The 27527-nt window shown below is 37.1% G+C and overlaps 2 protein-coding genes across 3 annotated transcripts in view; one reads left to right on the top strand and one right to left on the bottom strand.

The window, feature by feature from the left end:
• Nucleotides 1-21470: 21470 nt before the first annotated feature.
• LOC119781909 (clarin-3) lies at nucleotides 21471-24581 on the bottom strand. Its single transcript, XM_038282553.1, has 3 exons — nucleotides 24195-24581; nucleotides 23832-24017; nucleotides 21471-22959 (listed from the first exon to the last, which is right to left on the bottom strand). Exons 1-3 carry the CDS (start codon nucleotides 24418-24420, stop codon nucleotides 22676-22678), a joined length of 696 nt encoding a protein of 231 aa, XP_038138481.1. The 5' UTR covers nucleotides 24421-24581; the 3' UTR covers nucleotides 21471-22675.
• Nucleotides 24582-26997: 2416 nt separating this feature from the next.
• Nucleotides 26998-27527, top strand: part of ptprea (protein tyrosine phosphatase receptor type Ea) — an 86235-nt gene continuing 85705 nt past the window's right edge. For both annotated transcript variants that reach the window (XM_038282550.1, XM_038282548.1), the window contains exon 1: nucleotides 26998-27145. The gene's annotated coding sequence lies outside the window, so the exon portion shown is untranslated. The remainder of the gene's footprint in view (nucleotides 27146-27527) is intronic.

Genomic DNA, 27527 nt, shown 5'->3' with positions numbered 1-27527 from the left:
TTTCTTGAACTCAATCTGCATGCCAGAGCTCAGACGCCTCCTCGTAGCGATGTTTGAATTTGAATAAACATTAATGACCTGCATGAATGAGGGGAATGAAGATGTTTTTCAGACTCCCCTGGTTTGATGTTTGAATTGATGTTATTGAAGGATTTAAATCGAGTAGATTTAAATGTGAACCCGATTTACTAGAGGGAAATATAATAAATATAAAAGAGGACAACCAGACTACCCTTAGAGTACATGTGAGCATTGGGAGCTTGTGTCACTCAAAGGCCAGGTTACAGATCACTGCTGCTATATATCTAGAAATATGTCATTCAGACAGCACACGTTTTCTGTATTGACAGTTTTCATAAGTGCAGTACTTTAATCTTATATGTTAACCTTAAAATCTTTATAAATAAAAAAGTAATTGCTTGAAAACAACAACCAGGTTAATTAATATTGTGTTTCACTCATTTAAACAAATTATCAAAATAAAGAAGCTTTTGAAATACATTTTAATTCCCTGATTATGTTTGTATTGAAGCTCCCTTCTATATTTGTTCATTGATGGTTTCTTCCATTGCTCTCCTCCTGGCTTCCATGTCTTTTTCTCCTCATGTTGAATTTTCAGTGAGTCCTTTCTTGTTTAGGCAGCAGTGTAGGTGGTCAGAGGTGTCAGTGATGCTGACTGTACGGCAGTCTTGCTTCTGTCAGAGTGCCCCAGGGCAGCTGTGGCTATAAAGAAGTGTACTACTATGAGCGGGTATTGGGTAAATGACTGTATCTTGTGTCTAGAGTGGTTGGACTTAATCAAATACTATGAAAATACAGCTCATTTATCATTTTAATTTAAGCTTCTCATTACCATGCTCCTCCCAGTTTCTTTTTGCATTTGGGTCCACTTTAAGCATTAAATCTTACTTTGTGGCCATGTATTTGCTACTTTGTGAGCACAGTGTAAGACTATTTCTCAGGAATACGCTACTTTGCGGGGTCTGGACAGCTCTCATAATTAAAAAACAAAACACGATCAGATTTAGGCACCCAGATAGATAATAGTTAACCTTACCTCGTTATATGTTTAGCACCTCCATTTTCCCCAGAACTATGATGAGTCTTTCCTGCCGAAAAGCCTCCCCAGAGCAAGAAGTTGCAAGTACCATGTTTTACAATGGGGATATTGTAATCAGGCTTAATACTGTATGTGGAGACTTTGTCAACTCATAGATGCATGGCTCTGTCTCCTACATAATTTGAAGCAAATACTGCGAATAGAACTTCTTATCAGCTATTTTTCCATTAAAAGTCTAAAGATAGATGAAGGCCGGATTTTCAAATCATCTATTATTTCTAATGCACCACACACAATGGACACTGATGAGATTTATTTGCTAGATAGATTAATCTGAAAAAAAGGCATATCCTCAAAGAAAAATTAGAGTCTATAAATGGAAGAAAAAGGGACTTGAGAGATTTTTCTTTCCAGTCAAACAAGGAATTTAAATATACAGCCAGAACTAAAATGGTGTTTTATAAATAAAAAACAACAAATTTTTTTTCGAATAACCAAGTCTGAGTCCAGAGCAAAGAAAATATTTATATATTGTTAGCCATATGTCTGTCATTTAGTAAAACTTTCCTTAAGCTAGTTTGCTAACAAGAATGATTAGAAAATATATCAGTCTTTAGATGAGCAAAGGTGCTGGAGCACCATGGAGCTAAATCAATGACAGCTTAGATTTACATTGAATGTAAGATTTGGTGTTGAAATAAAAAAAACAAACTTTTAAACAAAATTTTAAAATTCCTTCAACAAAAGCAAAAAACATATAATACTGACATATTTAACTGGAGGATCATTACATTTAGCCCCGCCCCCTAGCTAGTGCCTGCTTGTAGTGACATCGTAACTAAAATCATCTCTCGTTAAAACTTCTTTACTTTTTAATTCCATACTTTTTTAGAGGGTAATTTGGAATTTTCAATGGTTGAAATTTCTGTGTTAATTTTTTCAGTGCCAAATCTTACATTCAAAGTCAATGCAGGCTGCAACCAATTTAGCTTCATATTTGTCCACTACTCTGTTTTTGGCAATAACATAAAACACATGGATTAGTTTTTGGCTTTAATGTGACAAATTAAACTGAAATAGCTGTGGAAGGCCCTCTTCACACTGATTATCATACATTAAATACATTTACTGCCCAAAACCCCCCCAAAAAACAGTGATAGTAAATGTAGAACAACATATCACCTTCCACTTACCTGACAATTAGATGAAGCATTCCATGCAATAAATATATGGATGAAGAAGACAGTTGTGCTGTCTTTAATGGTGTGGTATGAGGGCTGACAGTATAATAGCTCCAGCTTCATCAACTTTTCTCATTAGCCGGCAGCGTATTCCTCATCCGATCACTATATTTAACTGCTGTAATCATCTTGGACCCATATTACCGCACAGGCTTTAATGAAAAGCTCAGTCATTAGGCATTTAGGTTTAATGAAAGGAACCACCTGCTAAAGTGCATGAACAGACCTTTGAGACAAGCAGCCTTTTAAAGAGGTCCATAGATGAACCATGCTTCTCATAGTCCAAATTAATGCAATAAATGCATGTTTTTGACTGTTGCATGGTAGGGGCGTTCCTCTGGCTTATTTTGTGCTGCCAATATCAGAGGCTAATAGAAGGGACTTGGACACAGAGAATAAAAGTGCAACTCGCAACCTGCACCTTGAGGCTGGAAGATGGAGAGATTCACTCGGAGTGCCATTCATTCAAGATCAGCCACTGTGTCCTGATGTATGTAATTTAATATAACCACTGCTGTTCTGTGAAAGCCCAAGAGGTAAGTTAGGGAAAGCTAGTAATCAAAAAGCATTATGAAAACAAAAGAACCCAGCAGACTGGTGAGGCAATTGAAAAATATTATGTAAACCCTAAACTGTCAGACCGCAAGAGGTGCATGGTAACCCTGGTGGAACTGCAGAAATCCAGGACTCTGGTGGGAGATTCTATGTACAGAACAGCTTCTAGCCATGTTTGAATTTAGAAGAGGAACCAGAAGAAATACAATGTTAAAAAGGAAACAATAAGAAGTCCTGCTTAGAATTGCTCCAAGTTGTGCCAAAAACATGCAAAGAAGGCAACAAACAGCCCCCAACCGCATACATACCTTTGACCTTAATCTAATATTAAAAAAAAAATATTTGATTTACATCAATGTCTTCACTTACAAATTAACCTTTTAAAAATGTTCTCACTTAGCTGGAAAAAAAAAGTACACCCAAGCATCCAGATACCCCTCGCCCCAACACACACACACATTCACACAAAACCCCCTTATTTGTTCTGCTATCACATTGGAATATGGTGGCAGTGACAGCATTATGCTGTGGAGATTTCCTGAGTTCTGTCACCGTTGACATATATCAAGAGTGGACATCTTATGAACCTATTGGTGCTGTCTGTTTGTCTGTCTGTCTGTCTATATATAGACAGACAGACAGACAGACAGCACCGATGGGAGTATGGGGTCCGGGCGCCTCTGTTAAGGGCTGCCATTCTCTGTATGACCATAGCAGGAGTTCACATTGCCGGCAGTAATTCAGACCTGTTCCCGGTGCATGTTGGTCTCCACCAGAGCTGCATTTTGTCACCAGTTCTGTTTTTTACATTTATTGACAGAATTTCTATGTGCCGTCAGGGACCGGAGGTGATGTTATCTTGTTGGCCTCAACAAACCAGAACCTTCAGCGTGCACTGGACAGTTTGCAGCCAAGTGTGGGGTGGCCAGGATGAGGATCAGCACCTCCAAATCCAAGGCTATAGTTCTCCTAAGGAGAAAGGTGGACTCCCCTATTCAGGTCGGTGGAGAGTCCTTGTCTCTCCACCGACGAGAGAGGAGGAGTTGAAGTCTCTCCGGGAATTGTTCACGAGTGAGGGACGGATGGAGCATGAGATCAATAGATGGATCAATGTGGCATTTGCAGCGATGCGGTCGCAGTATAGGACTGTTGTGATAAATCAATTTTAGTTCCCACCCTCACCTATGGTCATGAGATCTGGGTAATGACCGAAAGGACAAGATTGTGAATACAAGCAGCCGAAATGAGTTTTCTTCACAGGGTGGCTGGGCGCACCCTTCGAGATTGGGGGAGGAGCTCAGTTACCCGGGAGGAGCTCGGAGTGGAGAGGTTGCTCCTCCACGTCGAAAGAAGCCAGTTGAGGTGGTTTGGGCATCTGTTCCGGATGCCTCCTGGTGGCCTCCCTGGGGAGGTGTTCCTATTGGAAGGAGGCCTTGTGGAAGGCCCAGGACACGCTGGAGAGACTGTCACTGAGCTGGCCTGGTGTTGCTTTGGGGTCCCCCCCAGAGCAGTTGGAGGAGATGTGTGTGGATAGGAAAGTCTGGGCATCTCTGCTTAGACTGCTGCCTCTGCGACCCAGCCCCGGATGAAACAGAAGAAAATTGATGGATGGATGGATAGAAGGATATCTATCTATCTATCTATCTATCTATCTATCTATCTATCTATCTATCTATCTATCTATCTATCTATCTATCTATCTATCTATCTATCTATCTATCTATCTATCTATCTATCTATCTATCTATCTATCTATCTATCTATCTATCTATCTATCTATACACACACATATATATATATATATCTATATATATAGATATATATATAGATATATATCGTCACCTTCTTAAAATAATCGCCTAAGTCATTTTTTGGCCAAATTGACTTTTTTGCATAACTCATGTCCTACTACTGTATATTATACAGTATATTTATAGCAAATTGTGATGATGTCAAACAGGTGAATATTATATCAAAATTTGCTCTTGATTTTCTGCTTGATCATATTTTAAGTACAGGAGGAAAATCACACCTTATTTACACTTCTGATAATAACAATATAACTGAGCTGATGTCACACCTTCTTAATAGTACACGCAGGAGGTCTATTGGACAGTAGCTACTGTAGAAGTCTCGACATATAGACTGTGGAAATAAAGATCGTTTTTAAACGTTCAAGCGTAAATTGAAGAAATGTCTGATTAACAGCTTTACTTTTCAACAGCCTTATACAAAACCTGAATAACTTTTTTTTGTTTTTACCTATCATTTTTTCTGTACATTAGCAACATTTTCTTTATGTGCTTTTGTTATGTTTTGCTGCCATTCAGCTCCTCTCATTGCTACGGCCTCTATTTTCATGCTCAGACACTCTGGCTTTCTTAAACGTCTCAATGACCTCTATGGGGCCATGCCAGCACTTCAACATTTTGAGATTATTTTGATGGCTGGTGGCAAGTAGAGCCCTCTTCTTAGCGGGTTGCTCTCAAGCACAGCGAAGAAGCATTCCTTTGTTAAGTGTTTGTGTCGCATTTAAAGGATGAGAGAGTTTTTCTGAAAGACATGAGGAATAATGTTTTGAATCACCAGCTGAATCAGTCTGCTACTCAGGAACCTGAAATATGAAATCCTTGCATATGTGTTTGGGCTCCAATCCGGGAGCTGCTAGGGCCTCGCTGTATGGTGCTCTATGTTTCACTCATGTGATATTATATCCCATTAAATGAATCCACATTTATGCTGCCATATTTTATAGTTTCTGCCAAGGGGTGTTTAGATCCCTTCCACAGTATTTTTCATCTCGGTTTCCAAATGCAACCATGTCTAAGTTTGAGGATTGCTGCATGAATAAATCAGCAGTTATGTTTCTAGAACCATAGTTCCCATAGATCTCAGATTTTATTGTTTGAAGAAGAGGACGGATAATGATGACCTCTGGTGGGCAGGCTCAATGAACAAGCAGTACAAAAACCGATTCATAAAATAAAGCAAGAGTTGAAAAACAATACTCAAAACAAGCCTTTAGTTGAAAGGAAAAAAAGCCCAGTACAGGTTAAATTGTTTATAAAGATAAATAAGCAACAAATGTTTGATTTACCAAATAAACTGGTTCAGGTTTCCTGTAAGATATAAGTTTAAGAACTAAGCTTCTAAGGTTGTTTTTATTTCTAAACCATTTCCAGAAAAACATTTTCTGGCAATTTTTTGCAAAAAAACAATGCATATATAGAAAAAAGTATTAGACTTCCATTTGACTCATTTCAAGAAACAAAGGGAAGTCTTTTTATAGGAACACTCTAATTTAGCCTAATCCGACTAAAGAGAGCTCCAATTTAAGTCCCAAAGGAGTTCACTTAGTCCACGTTTATATTTTTCATTTGAAACAACATTTAATGTGGACTATCACAAAGAAGACACTCAAAAGTTTTTTAAAACCTTCCAAATGGTGGTCAATGAAGGCTGTGGAAAAGTAAATATAACATATTTATATCTTTGGTAAGACAAGAAATATGGACTAATAAACAGAAGTACTTAGACGCTCAGATCAACTTAAAGAAAGTGAATTCAATAAAACGATAATTTTCAAAAAAAACTTCAGTTACAATTTTTACAAAGATATTTAGATGGTACTAATGAAAACACCAAACAATGCATTATACTTCTTTGGTATGTGGAGTAAATTATAATGTATTTCAACATTAAAGAAGCATGATTCAGTTGGAATTCTTTGATTTTAAAGACGCTAGAATCTCCCTGATGATAAAGGCATCGATGTACATCTATTGTAGATAATTCTAAATATTATCTTTGGTTTATTGTTGATGTGGCAGTTTTTTTGTAGTCGCTTCTCAATAAGTCTGGTTTATGCTATATTTTTTATTTCTTTGAAGCTTATCTTACTTCTTTTTCATTGCTTAAACTCATTTAATTTGTGTGTCTTAATCAGCAATCTCTTAATCCTGAGTTTCTTACACTTGTTATAGTCCTGGGAAATGGGTTTCTTCTGCAAATCTGTGATAAATGTGCCGAAATGAACAATACAAACGGGGATACTGTAAACAAATATAATAAAGGAAAAGATATGACAAATAAATCGTGTGATATAGTAGCGTAACAATTGTCATAAATTGGTTTATGGTGCATCTTTTTTCACATGTTTTTACCTTTACAGAGCCCTTCTACCCTTTTTTGGGTAAATTTCTTTCAATTGATTGTTTGTATTAGAGGTTTTTATCCTCCATCAAGGCTTTTTACACATCTTTAAAAGAGGTGCCAACAAATGAGGATGGCTTTGTCAATGATTCTCTTTCTTCTTCTCATCTTTTGTGATTTGAGTGCACAACTTTTCAACTGTGGATTTTAAAGAATAGATCCCCTAAAAGATCCAGAGTGAAACGTTTCAAAGTGTCCGTCATGTTCTCCAGTTTCAGCCCTCTTTGAGTGAGAGAAGATGAACATCACTCAGGGATCCCCAAGGGGAAGAAATTCTTCCAAGACTTAATGCTTCTCCTTGCTCTTCCTCACAAATGAGCTTCCAAACAAATTTCACAGTGAGAACCTTTTTTTGCAATCTTCACAGAACCTATGGATCATGGTTTTGTCTGACTATCCTCTAAAAGCAATCAGTAGTCATAAAAGCAGAGTTTTCAGTCTAAACAATAGTTACATGAACAGGAATCTCTGACGGGTCTTAAAAAATTACGTTATTATTAAAAGTCAATAACAACAAAAACCCTTTTTGTCCTTGCACCAAGATTCAGCTGGAGCTGTCTTCAGGCTTTCTGCCAACAGGCAGTCAGTCAAAATGTATTTATTCTATACCTACTCTTCATCTTCAGTTATTTCTATAATTACGTTTTAAATAGCTATACCTAAAAAAATAATTTGGATTGTATTCTTTTAAAGGCTAAGCTGACTGTCATTTGACATCTTATAAAGATGGCTGTAAATACAGAAGTCTGAGGTAAAATGTTTAGTATGGGCTATTTTATGTGAAAATGTAATTACCCACCTTGTTTTGTGTTAACTGAAATCAAAATTTTTAGTTCAATTTCACAAGACACCCTTGCCTAATAACTTGACATGTGGAACACAGATATTATCTAAATTAGTCTCCCAGAGCAACAAGAAGTAGGCTAAATTAGTCAAAAATGCAGCAAATCCTGATTTAATGTGAAGAAATTCCTGAACAGGTAAAGGACAAAGTCCTGCCATTTATTTGTCTAAAATGGATTTATTAACCTCACTTGAATTGATAAACCTCAGTCTTTTGACTTACTAATAAGAAAGAGACAGAGAAAAAAATGGAAGGTAGCCTATAAGTTCCAGTTCAGAAAAAAAAATTCTGACCAAGATGAATGTAAAATGAATTGAAACATCTAGCTGATCACCAACTTGGAACCATTTGGAAGGTGTTAACCCTATTGTTGTAGTATGATGCTCAGGGCCTACTTTGCTGCTTCAGAATTTCAACAACTTAAATCACAGAATGGAAGCTTTTATTCTGTGCTTCAAAATAATCCTAAATGGGGATGTGCTAATAATTCAAAGGCACCTGGTTTATTGAATGGAAATGTTCTGAAAACTGTACAAAATACATTTTTTCTTTTGTATGCACACTGTGTGTAAAAAATGACAATAAAAGTTGTCTAAGTCATTATACAGGACAAGCACCCCAACCAGTCCACCTTTAAATGGCCTAAAGAACGGAAACAAAATCATGACTCTGTAGTAGTTCAGTTAAAGTCTGATGGAGATTGGTTAGCATGAGCTTAAATTGGCCATTCATGTTCAAAATCCCCCTAATTTGGCTGAATAAATCATTGTCTTTCAAAGATGAGTGAACCATAGTTCCACCATACTGATATCAACGATCCATTGCCAACTATAACTAAGGCTTAAAGGGAGTTTCTCCCAAGGACTTTAAAACCAGTTAATATATTTACTGGGCAATTAATGTTTCACATTGTGCCAGCTGGTTTGGATGCCTGTATTTGGAAAACAAAAAAATAATTATTTCCCTGAAACTACATTCAGAAGCATATCTTTATCTGATATAAAACGTGTTTGATAATCTGAGAGTTTAAATGCAATAGAAAAGGAAAACCAGAAATAATCTGCAAGTGGGCAGTCATGTTTGTTTAGAGACACATCATGAAGCAATGTAAGTTACAGGTGGTTTTCAGCATGCTCTTAAAATACTGCAGTCACTTCCCAAACCTGCATATCAAGGCTGCTCTTCAGAGACCATAATTTAAAGCTAATTTAACTTAAGGTTGTGTTTTATTGTAACTGATCAGACTATGTAATAAAACAGCTCACTGACTTTTTGGTAAAGAAATAAAAAAACAAAACTCAAATTAAGGGTGAAGTAGTGCAGATGACACTCCCACACTCTTCTTCACCCTCTGTGTCAACTCATCACCTCTTGCCTGGGTGTTAACGAAGAGAGGAAGAGGCTGGCAGGAGATGGATGGGGGAGGTGTGGGTAAAAGGGATCACCTTGCCAAATCCGCTGTGAAGGCGTCCTCTCTGTGCACTTAGCACCGGAGCCGACACGTAGCGGGGTGTAGGGCTCCCTGAGGCGACACTCTGGCCCTGGCCTCCCCTGCTATTGTCATCTGTCCATCTCTCAGCCTCCCCATCCAGCAATCTGCCTGAAGGAATCCTACTTCCTCCTGCCACATTCTTCCTCCCTCCATTACCCCAGGAGGAGCGAGGGAAGTAGTGTTGAAGGGGACTCCCAAGAAAGGTCAAGCGAGTATCATTGTCCAGGTCTCAGCCACCAATCAGATCTTCTGCCGAGTTTTCTATGACAGAAGTGAAATACATGTGCAAATATCCTTTGATTCCACAATAAAATTTAAAAGAAAAAAAAATCTGCTGAATGCTAAGGATGACAGTGACAAGGTGGAGACAAGGTTTTAGCCCATCACCCTGATGTGATTGCAAATATGTCATCGTACTGAGACAGAGTCGAGCCAGGCCGTTTCAGTGAGTGCACTGGTGGCAGGAAGATCTATGGAGGCAGTAACACAACCTCTGGGAAGGCGAGGACTGGGAAATTCTGCACTGCAGACCTGCCCGCCAGGTTAAAACAGAAGAATGGGGCCACAAGTAAACATTTAAGACATGTCAATCCTTTGTCCTCATCTGATTCAAACCAGAGAGGACAGTGTTTGCATGCAACCTAAGGAGGAAATAGGATTTAGTGTTCATAAGCATTACATTTTGAAAACATTCATAGATCAAACAGATTTTAATAGACCTATTGTTCAGAACACAGTTCAATCCAGTTTAGTCAAAGCAGAATTGCTTATATCTCTTTTTAATAAGACAAAAAGTAAAACATATTGTAGCAACTACCGACATAGACTTTTGCAACTACAAAGGAGGGGTTATACTGTTTGCATTTAACTTTTTAATCTCCAATATGATTTTTTTTCCATGTTACACTGAATGCACATAGAGAGCCTCCGACTACACAGGGTGAGTAGATCCCAAACTGTGCAGATTTTTTTCACTTGTCTCTGTGCTGGGAAAGATTCTAAATAGTTATATTTAAAAAAATGCCACAGCTACAAAGCGAAGCCCCCTTCATGTTGTGCAACATCTCAAACAGAGCAGATAGAGGATGTTCATAGGCTTATATTAAAAGTATGATTGGAACTATGTTTAAAGAAAAGGAAAATTCAGCATTAAGCACTGTTTATATGATTTATATGGTTACATGATGCAGCAGTGAGAGATGATTCTCCGATCCAGATCTGTGATGTTTGTTGAAGATTATTTTTTTCTTTTTTTCATGAAGAGGGGAGAGAGATAAGCTGCACTTAGCTGCACCGTCTGTCCCTCGTTGTTTTGTTTTTGTGAGGCTCAAAGAAGATTAATATTTTACTATATCTGTTTTCTGTCCTCAAATTTGTCAAAGTTTTCCTTTTCCTCACAGAGAGGATAAGCAGCACTTTCTACTGGCCCTCATTTTTGCAAAGCTTAAAGAAGATCACTACTGTACGTCATATGTTTTCTGTCTTCCTAAACTCCTATTATAGTATTCTGTTTATTAAAATGTTTCATTGATTGTTTATGCCAGAATCTGCCCCGCCTGCTTTGTATGCGTTTTGCAACTCCTAACCTTGGTGATTTCTTTTGCAATTTTGAGATTTTGTTTTGTATTTTCTTCTACAGTGGATTAGTTTTACTTTGTAACCGCATCTCTCTTCATGTTAGACCAATGATATTGCCGCTGAATTGCTGCGTAGTCTGATTAGAATAAACCTGGGGTCTATTTCAGTTAGAGCTATGCAAGCCCCTTGCAGAAAATTGTGACAGGTGGGTTCTTCCCCATTAACTTTCATAATGACCTCATAATACGCAATTTTCTGTCAAACTGGGTGGATTTGGTGTGTTCAGGGCTTAGACTAATAGTCCTATTTTAGCCCACTTTACCAAAATATTTGTATTTGTTCGGTGACAGAAAAACAAGATTTTTGTTTTTACTTGCTTCAATTTCAGATGTTTATCTACATTTCCTTAAAATAATTAATTTTGCTTTTGTATAACACATACATTTATTGACAGGTTTATTCAATTAAACCTTCAATGAATTGTTATGCAGATATTTAGAATTTTAATGAAGTGTAGAATCTTTTTACTTTATGGATTTCTTTGACTGATTTTTGCTCCAAATTTAAAGTAAAATTATAAATGATAGACGTCCACTGTGCAGCCCAAAAGCTATTTGGGGCCTATGTTGATGATACCTAGCCCCCACATTTCTAATCAAAAATGGTAAACATTTGTGTTTTATTTACCATTTACCATGACACTAACAGCAAACTAAGTACCACTGTTTTTGCTAAGAAAAAAACTATCAAATTGACAGGTATAGATACTCTTAAAATTAAGGAAACATGAAAGACCCTTTTTATATATCAGGTCTGCAACAACTTAGATCCCTTTTCAAAAAAAGATCTGAATAATGTCTTTGTTTTCCTATAATATTGCACATTTAGTTTGTTATTGAACTGCTTAAAATGAAACAATTCAACCTAAAACTGTTTTTCTTTTTTTGTGTGTGGCCCATGAGTATTTGTTGCTTTATGATTTTGGTCCACATGACAAAAAGTCTGTACATGCCTGCCAAATATGTAAGTATTTGTATACCATGCAACACCAGCTGTAAGGCATGGGATTATGTCAGCATGCTGCATATTGAGCTGCAACATCCATGCACTAAATGTTAGTTTTTTGTAAAGGAGTTTTAATTTAATACATTTAATCAATTTTCTTTTGTTTTCTGATTGCTTCCCCAGACTATTCTGTATAGATACTCAAATATGCAAAAACTGAACTGTAATAATCCTGCTTTATGGGGAACAGGTCATGACAGTTAGCCAGTTACACAGACTGACAAACTGTTTCATATACATGTAAACAGGCCTGAAGCAGTGTTGATTTGTCTGAAATTCAGACAGCCTGTCTCCACATCTGTGCCAAACCAGACAGAGCGCTGCATCCTGCAGTGAGGCTTCATTGTCTCTCATGCAGGAGCTAATATCAGGTTCTTCTCCATTCAAAGAGTCCTTCTTTTATTTGCAGAGACAGAAATCCTTCCATTTAAAAAATACAGTAAACCATGGCGATAAATCAGAGGTGGAAAACTTCCTGATGAATGGAGTCAGATTGAGGCTGTATTGAATTGCAGCAAAATTCCTGAACTTGAACATCAGAACTGAGCTGCTGTGGATATCTGCAGTATCTGGTATCATGGATTTGAATCTCTTCTCTCACTCTTATTATCCAAGGTGTTGATGTGGAGCTGACTAACTTGACAGATGAAGTTATTCAAGATATTCAAGACACAGTGGTGTTTTTTTTTTACTTCTCTATATTCGAGGCAGGTGTGACAGTGATGGAGAGGCCTTATGACAGAGCTTGCAAATCCTTTAATCCGTTAGCAATGCTCAGTAGGGGGCACTTGAAGCCAGGTACTGGACAAAATATTCCCATCTGGCTTCTGTAAAAGACATTCAAAGCCAAATGATGCTTGAAATGCTTCACAGGACCCTGAACTTAATAACCTAAAAACCTGGTGCTTTCTTTCTGTCTTAAGTTTTTTAAATTATTATTATTACATATTTATATATAGAAACCTCAACATTTTTTGACAAAATTTGTTAAATAATAATAATAATAGAGAGGATTTCTATTGGATTTGTATTTTTCCTTTACTTAAAGGGTCTGTAATCATTCAAATTCAGCTTTTCTGAACTTTTAACTGTGTCATACCCTTTATAAAAATTATGACTAAAGTGGTATATTACTTGTTTTCTAGTAAGGTGACTAGGTGACTTGCCAATATAGCCCTGGGAATGAATGTCCCAGAGCTAGCTGATAGCCCAGCAGCTTTGCTTTCACAAGCAGACCAGTATGACTTGATTTCATGAGTATTTTGCGCATTAATCAGCTGTTTATTCTGCTCTCTGACGCGTTCTCTGTTCCTCTCTGGAGCAGCAGGTCACAGCCTGTCAGCCCCTATGATAAATCCCTTTGCGGTTTGAACCTCGGTCTATTGAAGTAAGCAGCAAGAAAGTAGAGCCCTGACTGGATAAGACTACTAAACTAACTAAAATACATCACTTCCAATGAGGCTAAACCTCTTAAGGGCAGATTAGACTTCTGCATCCGCACACATCAAATGTTGTTTAGGTCTGGTCACAAACTAGTTTTGCTGGAATGCTTCTGCACCTCGTTCCGCAATTTCTAGGGACGCACAACAGTTTCCCACCAAAGCGCAAGGGGGAGCCTATTCGAGAACTTGCAAGAACTTCACGTATTTTCTCTCAGTCTCTTCCACCTTTGTAAACGCTCCTTTGGATCCCGCTCAAGGACCTGGCTGATCTCCCTCCAGGAGTTGGCAGAGACCTTGGCATCTTTATATAATTTGTCTGTGGCATCGTACAAGTGGTTGTACTTCCGAACCTCCTCTAACCTTTCGTCGAGTTGTCCATTGTAGTTGTTCCTCGGTTTTTAAAAATGGCGCGCCCCGGCACCGAATGAGAAGGACGACCACACAGACAGCTGGAAAGGCATGCCAAGGACAAATCACAGCTGCATTTGTCTACGCACTTCTGCTTGAAGTCTGCGCGGTTTTGCGACCATTTTTTTACTGAGTGACGACGGTCGCAGATCCTCTGCGCAGGGGGCCGATTTGACGTTTGCGGAGGCTATGCATCAGAAGCATAAATTGGCCTTTAGTCTTAAGAGGTCTAAGGAGCAGGGGAGGGTCATGAGGCTGGCTGCTCCATGCTGATTGGCAAATATAACTATGATTTTTGACTGCTAGTGGCCAGACAGCAAGGAGGTTTTCCTCATGAGTTGAGAGGGAAACGTGATCAATCAGTCAGGATAGTCATCTTGTGCTGAACTCTTGCCGTGGTTTGTCCATCCATTCATCCTCATATGTAAATATTTACGTAATTTAACAGCCTGGAAGCTTTTATTGTTTAAATCTCGGTAATCAGAAGCAATGTTTCACTCTTTCCAGGTTGTATGTCACCTCTCACACAGAAATGGACTTCAGCTCTAGACCTTAAGCCACAGCAGCTCTGAACAAAAACTAAAAAATGGATAGGCATTCTGTGTAATTTTATTGCTCTAAAGACTTTTCTAAAGAGGGTTGCATATTAAGATGAGTGCTCCAAGCCCCACCTGTATGTAAGTTTGAGACTTTTATTTTGTATAAACAAAGTACTAGAGTAACCATGTTTTCTGACAGTTGGCTAATAAAGACATCACCAACAATATGTGTTTTTTTTCTAAAGTATTTTGGAAAATACATTGTATAGGAATATATCTGTGACAGAGTAACAAAAAAAAAAAAATAAGCAAATAAATGATTTGTTAGCATCATATATATACTGCACTGGTCAACTGGTGCAAAACATGCTGGTTAGCCTCTGCTTCAGGGCCTCCTGAATCAAAGGGTCATGTTATGGATAGTATCGAGTCTTGGCTGCTTTTCATCATCTCTTGTTCAAGAATTTTTTGAGCAAAATTTACAATTTATGAAGAACTTACTTTGATATGTAAAACATATATACATATATTCTGAATATTTTATGCCTTTACCCGGTCAGGGCGGAGTCCTGTCGGTAGTGCTCAGCAGCTCCATCTAGTGGTGTCAATTCCTTACTTATAATGTGATTAAAAAATTGTAAGGGTGTAAATACTTCTATATCTCTCGTTCTCTATGCTTCAACTTTTTTTTGGATCTTCTCACTGTATTTTTCCACATGTTCCTCTGATTGATAGTGATGAATGTTGGCAGCTTTTTTTCTTCTGTGTTCAGGTTAAAGGGCACCAGTTTAGTTGAACTGTGTGTTGTTTCAGCAGTTAACTGTATCCCTTCCCCTGTGCAGTGCACCCTGTAACATGCATCCCACCTGCCAATCAGGACAGCATTCATCAAGAGTGGTGTCAGGCTGCATGGGGCAGAGAAAGTGTTCAGTCGTCTTTACATCCATCAAGCTGGCTGTAAAGTGTCACATGGCATCAGATTTTCCTTAAACCACTCACAGAATGGCCTTTAAAATTCTGCACATGATAATCAGAGCCGGACACGTCTTTGTCTTTTTCTCTGGGTCTCTCTGTCCCAACCAAGTAAAGTGGAGAATTGGCTGCAGGTGGTTTTAACTAGATCTTATCTTCTGTTAACAGAGGCATGACACTATAATGGAGCAGCAGGGGTGCAATTACCTTTTAGTTCTCATCCTCCTCCTCCTCCTTCTTCTACTTCTCTCCTTGCCTCTGCCCTCACCTCAGCCCTGCCTGACAAATTTAGATTAATGGCGGAGATAACTAAGGAACCTGCCTACCTTTGAGTTTCAGTCACTAGACTCAATGTGAGAGCAAAGCAATATAGAGTCTCTAAAAGGCAGGAACATTTCTCATTTTTATTAAGCAATTTCATTATACTATAGAAATATTTGAATATCAATTCACTTATTTGGATATGTTTCCTTAATAATAATAAAAATGGTCATTAAAACTGATATCATCCTTATGATGACAATGATAGTGTTGACACTTACATTTTTCTTTATCTGAATTGATGGCTGTGATCATTTTTCTATTTTTTTCTATTATTTTCATCATTATCACCATCACTAAAATTAATATAATAACTTTTATAATAGTGGGATTTTGCTTTATTTGACAGTTAATTGTTATTATTATTAGTTCTCTAACTGATTTTGTATTTGTCTGTTTATTGATTTATATAATGTCTATAATGTTGAAGTGACTTAACATCATGTTTTAAGTTCATATCATAATTATCTATTTATCTATGTAAATAACAGAGGACTTGTTTTTAAATAGGCATATTTGATTTTTTTTTTACTTATAAAACTACAAGCTACAAAGAAATGAAAAAATAAATAAAGTTCCTATTGAATCAAATTAAAAAGTGTATGTGTCTAGGATGGTATTTCACATTTTTACTAAAATGTTAAAATAAAAAGGTTACATGGAGCATTTAAAGGGAGGCTTAGTTATTTTTCAATGTCTTTTTCTTCTTCATTAACTGTCAGTTCTGTTATATAATGTTTATTGAAAACAGTAGTTATGTCTCTTTATCATCATTTAAAATAATAATTGTTTTTTTTTTCTTTTTTTCCTTGATAATACTCACTCTTACAGGAAATCAGAGGTAAATGGGATCCTGGTCCTCCATCGGCCCTGCAGCTGGAGGTGTCTGTTTCACAGGCCTCTGTGATGCTGGCGCTGGAAGGATAAGGTTTCACAGGTACAAAAGTTTCCACTTTAATCCTATCATGCAGAGTGAGTGGTCAGGGCTTAGGGCTCCCACTTTAATCCATAGGTTTATTCTCCATCCCGGTGAGCTCTGAGGTGGAGAGTTTGCAAGGAGGAAAAGATTACTGACCCATCTCTGATTTTATTGAATCAATGTTTGCACAGCAAACAGCAGGTCTGCACAGCAGAAAACCCAGAAGATTAGAATGCTTAAGCTTCTCCTCCAGAATATAGGTGTTGAATGTTCTAATAAATGGAATTTACCAATGCTGTTAAATATATGTTATTATAGACCTCTTGAGTAAAAAAAAAAAAGCAGAGGTATAGGGGTGTCTCAGTACAATAAAATTGCATATCAAAAAGTCAAAAATCTTAATATTGCTTACAACTAATGAAAACTAAATCAAATTGTCCCGAAATCAACAGCCTTCTTCAAATAAAAAACAAAAACATGTTTAGTCAAATATACTTAAGGTTAAATATAAGGTTAAGAATATTCACTTTTAAGGTCTAGATTTGTGTGACTACTTTTGCTGTAATCTTTTGCTGGTATAACACCACAATTTCTCCATTGTGAGACAATAAAGAGATTTTCTATTATATTCTAACAGCGCCGTTTTGTGGCTATGTTTCAACTGTCTCAATGATAGGAAAGACTAACCACCTTGGCAGCTGTCCAGAGAACAATCAGTGACAAATCAAGGGCAACCTACAAACCAAGAATACTTCAAGCATAATAATGGCAAGTTAATTGGAAAGAAAAGTGTTATAAAAGGGAAGTTCCTGCCTAAAGCAAAGAAAAAGTTCTTCCCTAACTGTATCAATATGTGATGTAAAAGAAGCCTTAATCAGTACGTCCATGCATGGAACGGTGCATGGCCATTTATTCCATACCTGAAACCTTTTACTTTGTGTGGAATGGGTACTGTGAAGAAGACTTCACCCATTATGGATTTTTCTGATTTGCTTTTTTCAACATCAGTACTGTAAATGTTATTTGTGTATTTAAAACAAAATGAATGATTATTTAATTAATCAATAGGTTACAAGTCTTATCTTTAATGAATTGTCACTGTGTAAAAGAAAAGCCCTCTGATTTGAATTTAATTTCTGAGCTCACTTCCAATTGCAAACAGCAAGCCCTAGTTACTGCCAGAGCTGTATTCTCAAGAGAGTGCTAAAAAAACCCACAAAACTCCTGAAATGATGAACAAACAACAGTTTTATTTTTTTTAACTCTACCCTAAAGAAATTTTACGTTATTAGGATCTGTCAGTTTGAAAGGGTTCAGGGAATCAAGCAAACCACAGTAAAAGGAATATCTATTGGAGAAGACATGATACAATTACTTCAAAAGTATTTTTGTCAAGATGATCCTGAAAGGAAAGGAAAGGAAATCCCCTCCATTTATTTAATTACCTTATCTACCCCCATTAATGTATCATAGCTTAATACAAGTCACATTGATGGAAGATATTAATTTATAATTGTTTTGATTGTTTTTTATCTCTGTGTGATGTTTTAGCATGTTTGTTTCTCGAAATCATTTTGGCTTGTCATTTCAATCCAATTTATCATGTCAATCCAAGTCAATTACTGTGTAGTCTTTCCTTAGCTCTCTACCGTGCAGATATTTTTATATTTAGGGGAAACATATTCCAGGACATAACAACTCTTTTCTTTTTTTATGCTTTTTTGTACAATATACTGTTTTTATATTGTCCGTTGTATTTTTATCTTTAATGGAATCTTGCTTTAACTCTTTCTACTCTATATAAGCTACTGTAGCCAGAATTTCCCTGAAGGAGTAATCCCAAGGGATAATTAAAGCTGAGTCTAAGTTTAAGTCTATTTCCTACGTATTGTATTCTATCATATAGTATCATATGTTTTATATTTATTTTTCATAAACTGAATGAGGGACAAGAGGTTAAAAAAAATACCTTTTTGTTTCAACTCTAACCTGGTACTGCAAATGTAATCAAACCATGTCTAACTGAATCGTCCCTATAATATTATATTCATTAAATTACTGTACCCCTGGGTTATGCAGCGGTAGAATCATAAATACATTTAACTGAATTCAATTTAACAGCCTAGTCTAATGCATTAAACATGGTGTTGATGCTTGGTAATGATCCAGTGTTGCTTAATTCAAACATCTCTACAGAAGAGATCAGCCCAGAAACCCGGTTCAGTGATCTAAAAGTCTCATTACTAATTGTTGCAAATGCTTGATGCTGTTTGTTGCTTTCAAGCAGAGGAAAGTCTGTTAACTTGGGTGCAAAGACCCCCCAAAGCAGATTAAATCCGAGAGGTTAATGCTATCTAACTTTATTTTAGTTTATGAAGTTATTAAAGTAAACGGTAGATACAGCTAAAGGGACATGTAGAAACAAATACAGAAAGTATTTGAGAATAGAAAAAGAAAACGCCAAAAGTAAAATATTTAAAAACCAGACAGAATCATTCCATATATTGTTGTTTTTTTTATTGTTGCTTTATTTATAGGACTAAAAACTGTAAAATATGGACCATCTAAAAAAAAAAAAAAAAGTATCTAACATGCTGTTTTCACAAACAAGCTTCTTCAGCCTCTCTGTGGAAGATATGGTTGATGTTCTCCTCTACGAACAGACCAGAAACGTCTTTGATTCATTGCAGAAAGCAGACATTCCCAGAAATTTAATACATTTTCACTCTGACAACGACAAAGCAAATTGCTTCATCCTTCTGCAGGTTCCTTGAAGTGTGAAACTTGAAGGAAGAGTAGATCTTTTGAAGGCAGGTAGAAGGCGTTGCAGGGCTGAGAGGTGCTGGAAAGGGCATGTCCAAACAGACCATAGTCCCTGAGTGATGGGGCACGGGAAAAGGTAACGGGACACCTCAGCCTTGCTCTGATGTCAACACGGTCATATGAATCACAGCTATGAGTGCGTCAGAAAATCCAGGAGACAAAAGCAGGTTCGGTTTGAGCTTTCGCAGAATCTTCAAGCCTTTTCCCTAATACTGAACTCTTTTAGTTGTGAATTTGTGTTTTTTACCCTTAAAATTTGATTAATAAATGTGAAGCTAAGGAGAAACGGTAAAGATAGACAGATAGAACCAGGACAGAAATTTAAAGAGCTTTTTTTTTCAAGAGCTCTAACCTGATAAGAAAATCTGGCAGTGTTGTAGTTGTTGACGGCAGGATTTGTTAAGAACATTTCCAAAGCTTAAGTCTAAATGTACAAAGCTGCAGTTGACTGTTTGAAAACTGAGGTGTGTCCTTCTTCTGAGATAAAAAAAAAAAAAAACTGTAGTTGCCTTGTTTTCTTCCATGTTTTAATCACCAACACCACAGGCTGCTAAACAGTCCCATAGCATGATGCCATTACCTCCATGCTTAGCAGTCAGCCCAATATCTTAATATTTAAAAGCTTTACAATAACTCCTTCAGGTTCTCACACTGATTTCCCCAATGCTGTCTCCTCTTCCCTGTTTTGGGCACTCTGACTTAGGCCCCGTCCACACGAAGACGAACCCTGGCCTAAACGCACAAATTTTCACCAAACCAGCCTCTCATCCACACGAAGCCGGCGTTTCGGGGGTCTGTAAACGATCATTTTTTTATTCACCCTTCAGAGTGGGAAGATTCTGAAACGCCGTATTCGCGTTTCCATCTTTACACCCTAACCGCATTTTTTTTTTTACACGCATGCGTCATAGCGTCGCCTCTAAACACGCAAGCGCGACACATCACAACAACAATGGCGCCGTTGCTGCTAATGCTACTCACCCTGCTGTCGGGCTGGTCGGGCTTACAACAGAATCTTCTTCTTCTGGAATATCTCCAGGAAGAACAGAGCAATATCGACCACATAGTTCAGCACCTGAATTTGACTTAACCACGAAAATAGACCCGCAGGGCAACCATGTATAAATATTAGTGCGCATGCCCTACATTTCGTCGCTTATTTTTGCTTTGGCACCACAGCGCCACTTACAGGCCTGGCATACATTTTGCAGCATTTTCATGCATTCGTGTGGACGCTCACATTTATTTTACGTCTCCGTCTTTACGGCAAACGTTTTGGAAAATATCAGCGTTTCGTGTTCGTTTTGACTTCGTGTGGACGGGGCCTAAAACAAACATGGACCAAGCGCACTGCTGATTCACTGGTGCAATTCTAATGTTAAGAGGTGTGACAGGGTGTGACTACTTTTATGATTATTTCTAAGAGCTGCTGAAGTGTAATAAAAAAAGGCTGGATAAAAAAGCATACTGTTAACATAATATCAATGATTCATCTTCTTTTTCCAGGCCTTTTTTGCAACAGAGACCTCCATGGGCAATAACATGCCAGCTTGCACCATGCTTAAGATTTAAACCTCAACATTACTGTCACGGCCCTTTCCTCTGACCTGCAGGGGCGGTTCCTCCTGTACAAATTGGAGCCACTTGGGCTCCTTATATAAGTTGGGCTCCACTAACACTCTCTCTCTCTGCTCCTCCAGGTATTTCCTTTGTTGGTTGGTTCATTTTGGTTTTGGTAACACTCAGACACATTCATGTTCACCCACTCATACACTGCACACACTAAACATTCTTACATACTCGCATCTCATCTTTGTTTTATTTAAGGTTATTTATTGGTTACAATAAAGTATTGATTGGCCTAAATCGTTTGGTGTCCCCTCCTTTTTGTCATGGGCATTGAGCCGGCCTGTGACAATTACTATTGGGGTTGATGCTAAATTAATTTGATATGTTAAATTATTTATTTCAATAAAAAAAAAAAAAAAAAAAAAAAAAACATTTTTACAAGTTTAATTTTAATGCTCATTTAATACAATCCACAGTTTCAGAAAAATTCATACAGGCTGAAATACGTACATACACACCAACTAATATTGGGTTATCTGCCCTTGTGCAAATAGCTAAAATCCAACACACTCTTTTGAATGCTGCTATTGTGACAATTCTTTCTACCAAAGTTGGTACAGTTCATCTAAAATAGTTGATTCCTCTGTGCAAATGTGGCTCCTCTGTATAGTTCAGTTAAGGAGATTAAATGCATTTTTAATTGACCCAGCTGTGCCCAAGGTTTAACACTCTGATTCAAGCTGTCACACCCAGATGAAAGAAAATGAGTCTTAAACTAGGCTTAGGAACCATCCTAATTTAACTGCAGCATAAACTGGAAAATGCAGGAAATTTAAGATTTAAGATTAACATGGATGCAGAAGGTATAAACCAAACAAATAAAAAAAGAGGCAAATGCTCCAAGATAGTCTTAATACTCAACTAAAATATCCAGTGGAATTTCTTCTGGTTAAAGGTTTTTGGGCGGGGGAAACAGAAGACATATCAACATGTCACCATAAAGTGTGTTTCTAAGGCAACCAGAGATGTTTGCAGCAGATATTTTCTTTGTAATTGCATCAGATCACAGAGAGAGGGCAGCAAACATCAGGAAATACTTATTTACCCTTCCCATCATAGTTGGTGTTTCACTTCCAGTCAATGAATCAGATTTTTTTTTTTTTTTTTTTTTTTTTAAGTGGTTAAAATATCATGATGGAAAAACACTAAGTGTAAAAATTACATTTATTCAAAGTGATCTGCATAGAATGAATCCAGTTAGGTTAAATCTGTTGAGCAGTTTTAACTGCTGATGCTAATTTGACTGTTTGCTATGGAAAACATAAACATGTATCACATTGCACTAAGTTCCATCACATTGTTCATGTACTGTATGAAATAAATAGGTTTGAACTAATGCTAATTTATTTGAAGAAAATTCAGCATAAGGCAGAATAAGGAGTGGTTTTCCTCAAAATGAGTAAAACATAAGTGAACTTAAACTAACTTCTTTACTAAAAATAATGAACAAATTGCTGCACATTATACTTCAAGCAACATGTGCATTCATTTTTTTTTTCCTGTGCCCAACTATGATCCTTTATAATTTATCAAAAAGTCAAAAGGAATGTTAAAGTGTCTCTGTTTTGATCACCACTAGTACATCATGATCTCCTTGGGAGCATCCTCCGTTGGCTTCTCCTGCTCTCTTCTGTGCATGTAGGCTGCATGGTCGTACAGGTAGATGGCCAATATAGCTCCCACAGAGAGCACGGTGTAAGGGATAAGCATGAAGTACCCCACCAGCATCGTTGACTTTTTGTTTGACAGTTCTAGATTATCGGTGTCAATACTGCCAATTTGAGGAACCAACTGCTCTTGCATGTCTGTCACATTGATGTTCAGGACGAATAAGATGATGACCAAAAGAGACAAGCAAGCTGCAAAAGGAAAAGATTGCATTTAACTCAGCTGCACATACACATATTTTGATATTCTGTATTAATTAAGACCACAAAGCAAAATCATGTACAGTTACACATTGAATTTTCTTTCTTTCTTTCTTTCTTTCTTTCTTTCTTTCTTTCTTTCTTTCTTTCTTTCTTTCTTTCTTTCTTTCTTTCTTTCTTTCTTTCTTTCTTTCTTTCTTTCTTTCTTTCTTTCTTTCTTTCTTTCTTTCTTTCTTTCTTTCTTTCTTTCTTTCTTTCTTTCTTTCTTTCTTTCTTTCTTTCTTTCTTTCTTTCTTTCTTTCTTTCTTCCTTTCTTTCTTTCTTTCTTTCTTTCTTTCTTTCTTTCTTTCTTTCACAAACACAAAAGCCTAAGAGTAAGTTTTTTGGACACAAAATAAATCAAATATATATAAAAAAAGACCGTTAATGCAAAATTTAAAGAGTTCTACTGAAGCTGTCTTTATATGTTGTTTTCATTTTATTAAGCACTACACTGCAACTGCTGTAATAATCACTCACCTGCTTTTAGTTCCAGGAGAATCCCTCCCCCTCTCGCCTTGGGTTTACATGGCTAAGTTTCACTTCCTCCCATTATGCCCACACCTTATGTTTTTTTCAACTCCACCATACCCTTCTGGTTTTCATACCACTGACTGAACTGTTCTATTCAAGATAATCAAAGCCTTTGCTGAAATCCCAATTTAGTTTAGTAGTGAAAGATTAAAATATTTCAAATCAAATATATGTTACACTTTTACTGTTATGTTCTTTCTGCCTTTATTACATACTAGGGATGTAAAACTCAAAGGTATACAGTCTTAAGGTTTTTGCATACTAAACAAAGACATTCTAGTTAAACTCACCACTGATGGAGGAGCAGGTGTAAACCCCGATAGGCCCCATGTAGGTCTGGTAAGGGTTGCTGACGCTGTTGTAGAGCGAGATAAGGATGCTGAGGGCTGAGAACAGCAGGCACAGGACCAGCAGGGCCACACACAGAGCATGGAGAGCCAGAGAAGCTCCTTTTATGACTGATAATTCTGTAAACACTGTAGACACACATAAAATATCAGACTATAAATCTATAAAATGAAACGCATCGTACATCATAACGAATTGGTATGTGAAGAACACACATGTAGCTAACCGTATCATACTAGGCTATGGTTAAAGTGAAGTTTTAACTTATGGGAGACGTGTTGTGAGGAAGTTACTTGAATAATTACCTGAAAAATCCTTATAATTGCCAAAGCTAGGACACGTTTGTCTTTCTAAGAAGCCATTGAAAAGGCCCAGTGTGATTTCTGCACTCCCGTTGTTGGTTATAAATCCTCTGCAGTCCATAGTTGTTCTAGACCAATCATCTGACATGGCAAAACCAAGCAGACCGACAGATATTGCAGTCAACAGCGCACTGAGAAAAAAATGGATAATCTTTGTCACAGACGGCATTTTTTTTTCCTCTTCCAGATGTTCCCTTGGAGTCAAAATCAAAACGTCTTTCCAATCAAACAGGATCAAAGAAAAGAAAAGAAAAGAGGACACCTTTTTGTGTCTTCGTTGACCACAGTGTATGAGTTACATCCCCTGGGTGGAGTGAAATGTGGACCTGTAGGTCATAAAATCCCTTGTTTATGACTGCGACCTTTGGAGTGACAAGAGGAAAGACAGAGTTGGTTGTCATAGTAGAGACCGCTTTACCCAAACATGATAACTTTGTCACGTCATTGGAGAGCATGTGAAGTAAAAACCGTATCGGTGCTCTCTATGTAAAGCAGGGATTCATAATTTAGGAACAAGCGAAAACATAAAAAGTTACTTTGACATCAAGAAATAGGGCACTGTAAACTAAAATTTCCTTCAAAGCTACTTTTATTAATCTGTTTTTTTAGTCTTGGATTCAAAGTCCTGTTGTTTATATTCTCATAAAAACAGATTAATAATTTACTCTATTTAAAAAAAGAGAAAGAACTGATCATTGAGTTATATGAATGCGTCACCGGTGATGGCAGTAAAACCATGACAAGTGTTGGCCATGATTACATGATCACAGCAGCTGTAAGGGAACAAAGTTAGCAATGGAACTATGAAGACACAGAAACAATCTAAAACAAGGCCATTGACAGATAAAGCTGATTTCCATGTCTTATTTTGTACTTTACCCATTTGGGAACAGGCCAACAGGAACACCAGCAGGAAATACAACAGCACCATGAGACCAGGCAGGAGGAGAGTCATATTTTTTCCACTATCATTGGCTGTTAAAAAGTTAAAAGAATCTGCTTTGAGTCAATAACACAAACAGTTAGAATTTACGTTTAAAAACTGTATGATAGTTAGGTTGCCTTCAATTTTGAAATATTTGCAAATAAAAATGGTACATATTTAACAGCTAAAAGAGAAAAGAAAACACTTTAAAGCATAAGAAAATCAACTTTTCAGCTAACAATAAGGTTTTAAAAATAGTTTTATTTGAGGTATTTCAATTAATAATCTGAGTAAATGTAAAAAGTTCTTGTTGTTTAGTTTCCTATATGACTTAGATGTCCCAGAGGTGGGGCTGGATCACGGTCTGAAATAGGTTTGATGATAAACTTTAGATAGACTTTTTATGAGCTGCTGGTAACAGCAGCTATTGCAGCTGATATCCAAATATGACGCAACATGCCATACTGACAACCAAGACTATGCTTTCAAAATATTTATGATTTATCTTAAGTAATTAGAAAAAATCATTCTTGCATGTTTAGCCTCAGGCTGTTAGTTTAAGTTGATATCCCTGTTCTACATACTGAATTATAGGCAAACATTATAGGAAAACATGTTGTGAATTCTTACAGTACAGAGTTCTTCTGTTTTTTCTTTAGTTGTATTTAATATTTAAGATCATAAAAAGAATTCTAACATCAGATTCAGATAAATATGAAACACAGTTACAAAGACACACATGTATCTACTCTGTGCAACTAATCATCACTTTGTTTTAAACCACAAATAATGAGTTTTTAAATTCCTGCTAAACAATTTCAGAACAATCTTCTTTTTAGAATGTTTTAAATCACCAGCATTGGATGTGTGTTTGAATACTTAACAACATCTTTAAAGTTATGCAGAGGCATCCCAGGACTTGAGAACAAGTCAAAGATTTCTTTGATCTCTTGGGATTTTTTAGCCTGCTTCTTGTCGTCAAACAGGTTTTATCCAAGTGATTTCTTTATTATACAGATCTGATAGTAACCATGCTTTGGTGTGATTTATAAATGGCACCCCCCTGCAATTTTTTTCTACTAATTGAAATGTCTTTAAATACACAATAAAATTATATGTCTTATTAGCTCAATATACATTCATAATTTAGGAATATTACATATTTTTTACTTAATTTCAGTTAAAATTACAGTTTTCTCTAAAATCTGAATTAGAACTCAAGAAAAACTGATAAATTCAGCCGTAGAATTAGATCCTATCTCAATAGCTATCACCTTATTGTTTTTAAATAATTAGTATTTGTAAAGAAAAAAAATGAAATAGATCCAAAGGACCTATCAGTAACCATATCTGTTCCAGTGCATAGCATCACTAGAATTTCTTTGAGTAATATGTCTTCAGGACAGAGGCCATAACAGGGGCCTGGACATGATCTACAGTGACACTGGCCCCCGTTAGCCCCCTTCTAGAACCACCCATGATCAATGCACACCTTCAGCGACAAACAGGAGCTTTTTCAAGCTGGGCACCGTTTCATTCCCAATACCTGTCCCATCAACGAGCAGTCAGAATCAGAAATACTTTAATAATTCCAGGGAGACATTACTCTTGTTACATTACTCCATCTGCAGTTTGATATGACACAATTTCATACAATATATATAATTAGGGGGTCCCCGCGTCATCTCACCATCAGGTTGGGGGTCCTTGCCCTGAAGACCCCTGCTTTAGAATGAACCATCAATAGAATTAGTCAATGAACAATTTGTTTATGCTGTAATCCAGCTTTTGGTCAGCAGATGTCGCCCTTTCCCCGGTAACCTTGCTGTCGCAGCTGACAGGCAGCCTCTGTTGTGTTGGAGTAAACCTCTAACTCCACCTTCTCCATTGACAGGCGGCAACACTGAACCTCTGCCTCGCCTCCTCCAAGAAAATCTGCGCTCAGGACTTAACATCCAAAGCCATAAAGGTGAGTAATATGTCTTTAATTCGTCGTTCCTTCTCTAAAAATCCCAGCTGTGTCCGTTATTCTAGCAGGAAACGTCATGATTTCAGTCGTTTGGTGTTACCTGTCCTTTACGTACCACGGCAGGCAGCGGCGCATGCTGGTTTTTTATTTTCCTCCCCTATGAAGCGTCCATTTCAGGTGTGTTTATTGCTTTAATCATTGACTGAGCACATCTATCGGCTTGGTTATGTTTGTGAAGCTGTCAGTCTGCAGCTTCTTTAATAAGACTCCGGTCCGTCAAAGTGGGTTAATGGATCAAGCTTTAGGAGTTTCCTTTTTTTTCTTTATTCTCCATGTCTTTTGCCATATTTCTATTAAAATGCATTTGTTTTCCTAATATTCT

Source organism: Cyprinodon tularosa, unplaced genomic scaffold, assembly GCF_016077235.1.
Source record: "Cyprinodon tularosa strain WSP-4 unplaced genomic scaffold, ASM1607723v1 ctg185, whole genome shotgun sequence".
Classification (NCBI taxonomy): Eukaryota; Metazoa; Chordata; class Actinopteri; order Cyprinodontiformes; family Cyprinodontidae; genus Cyprinodon; species Cyprinodon tularosa.
Note: the sequence above shows the minus strand (reverse complement) of the source record. Positions and strands in the feature narration are given on the sequence as shown.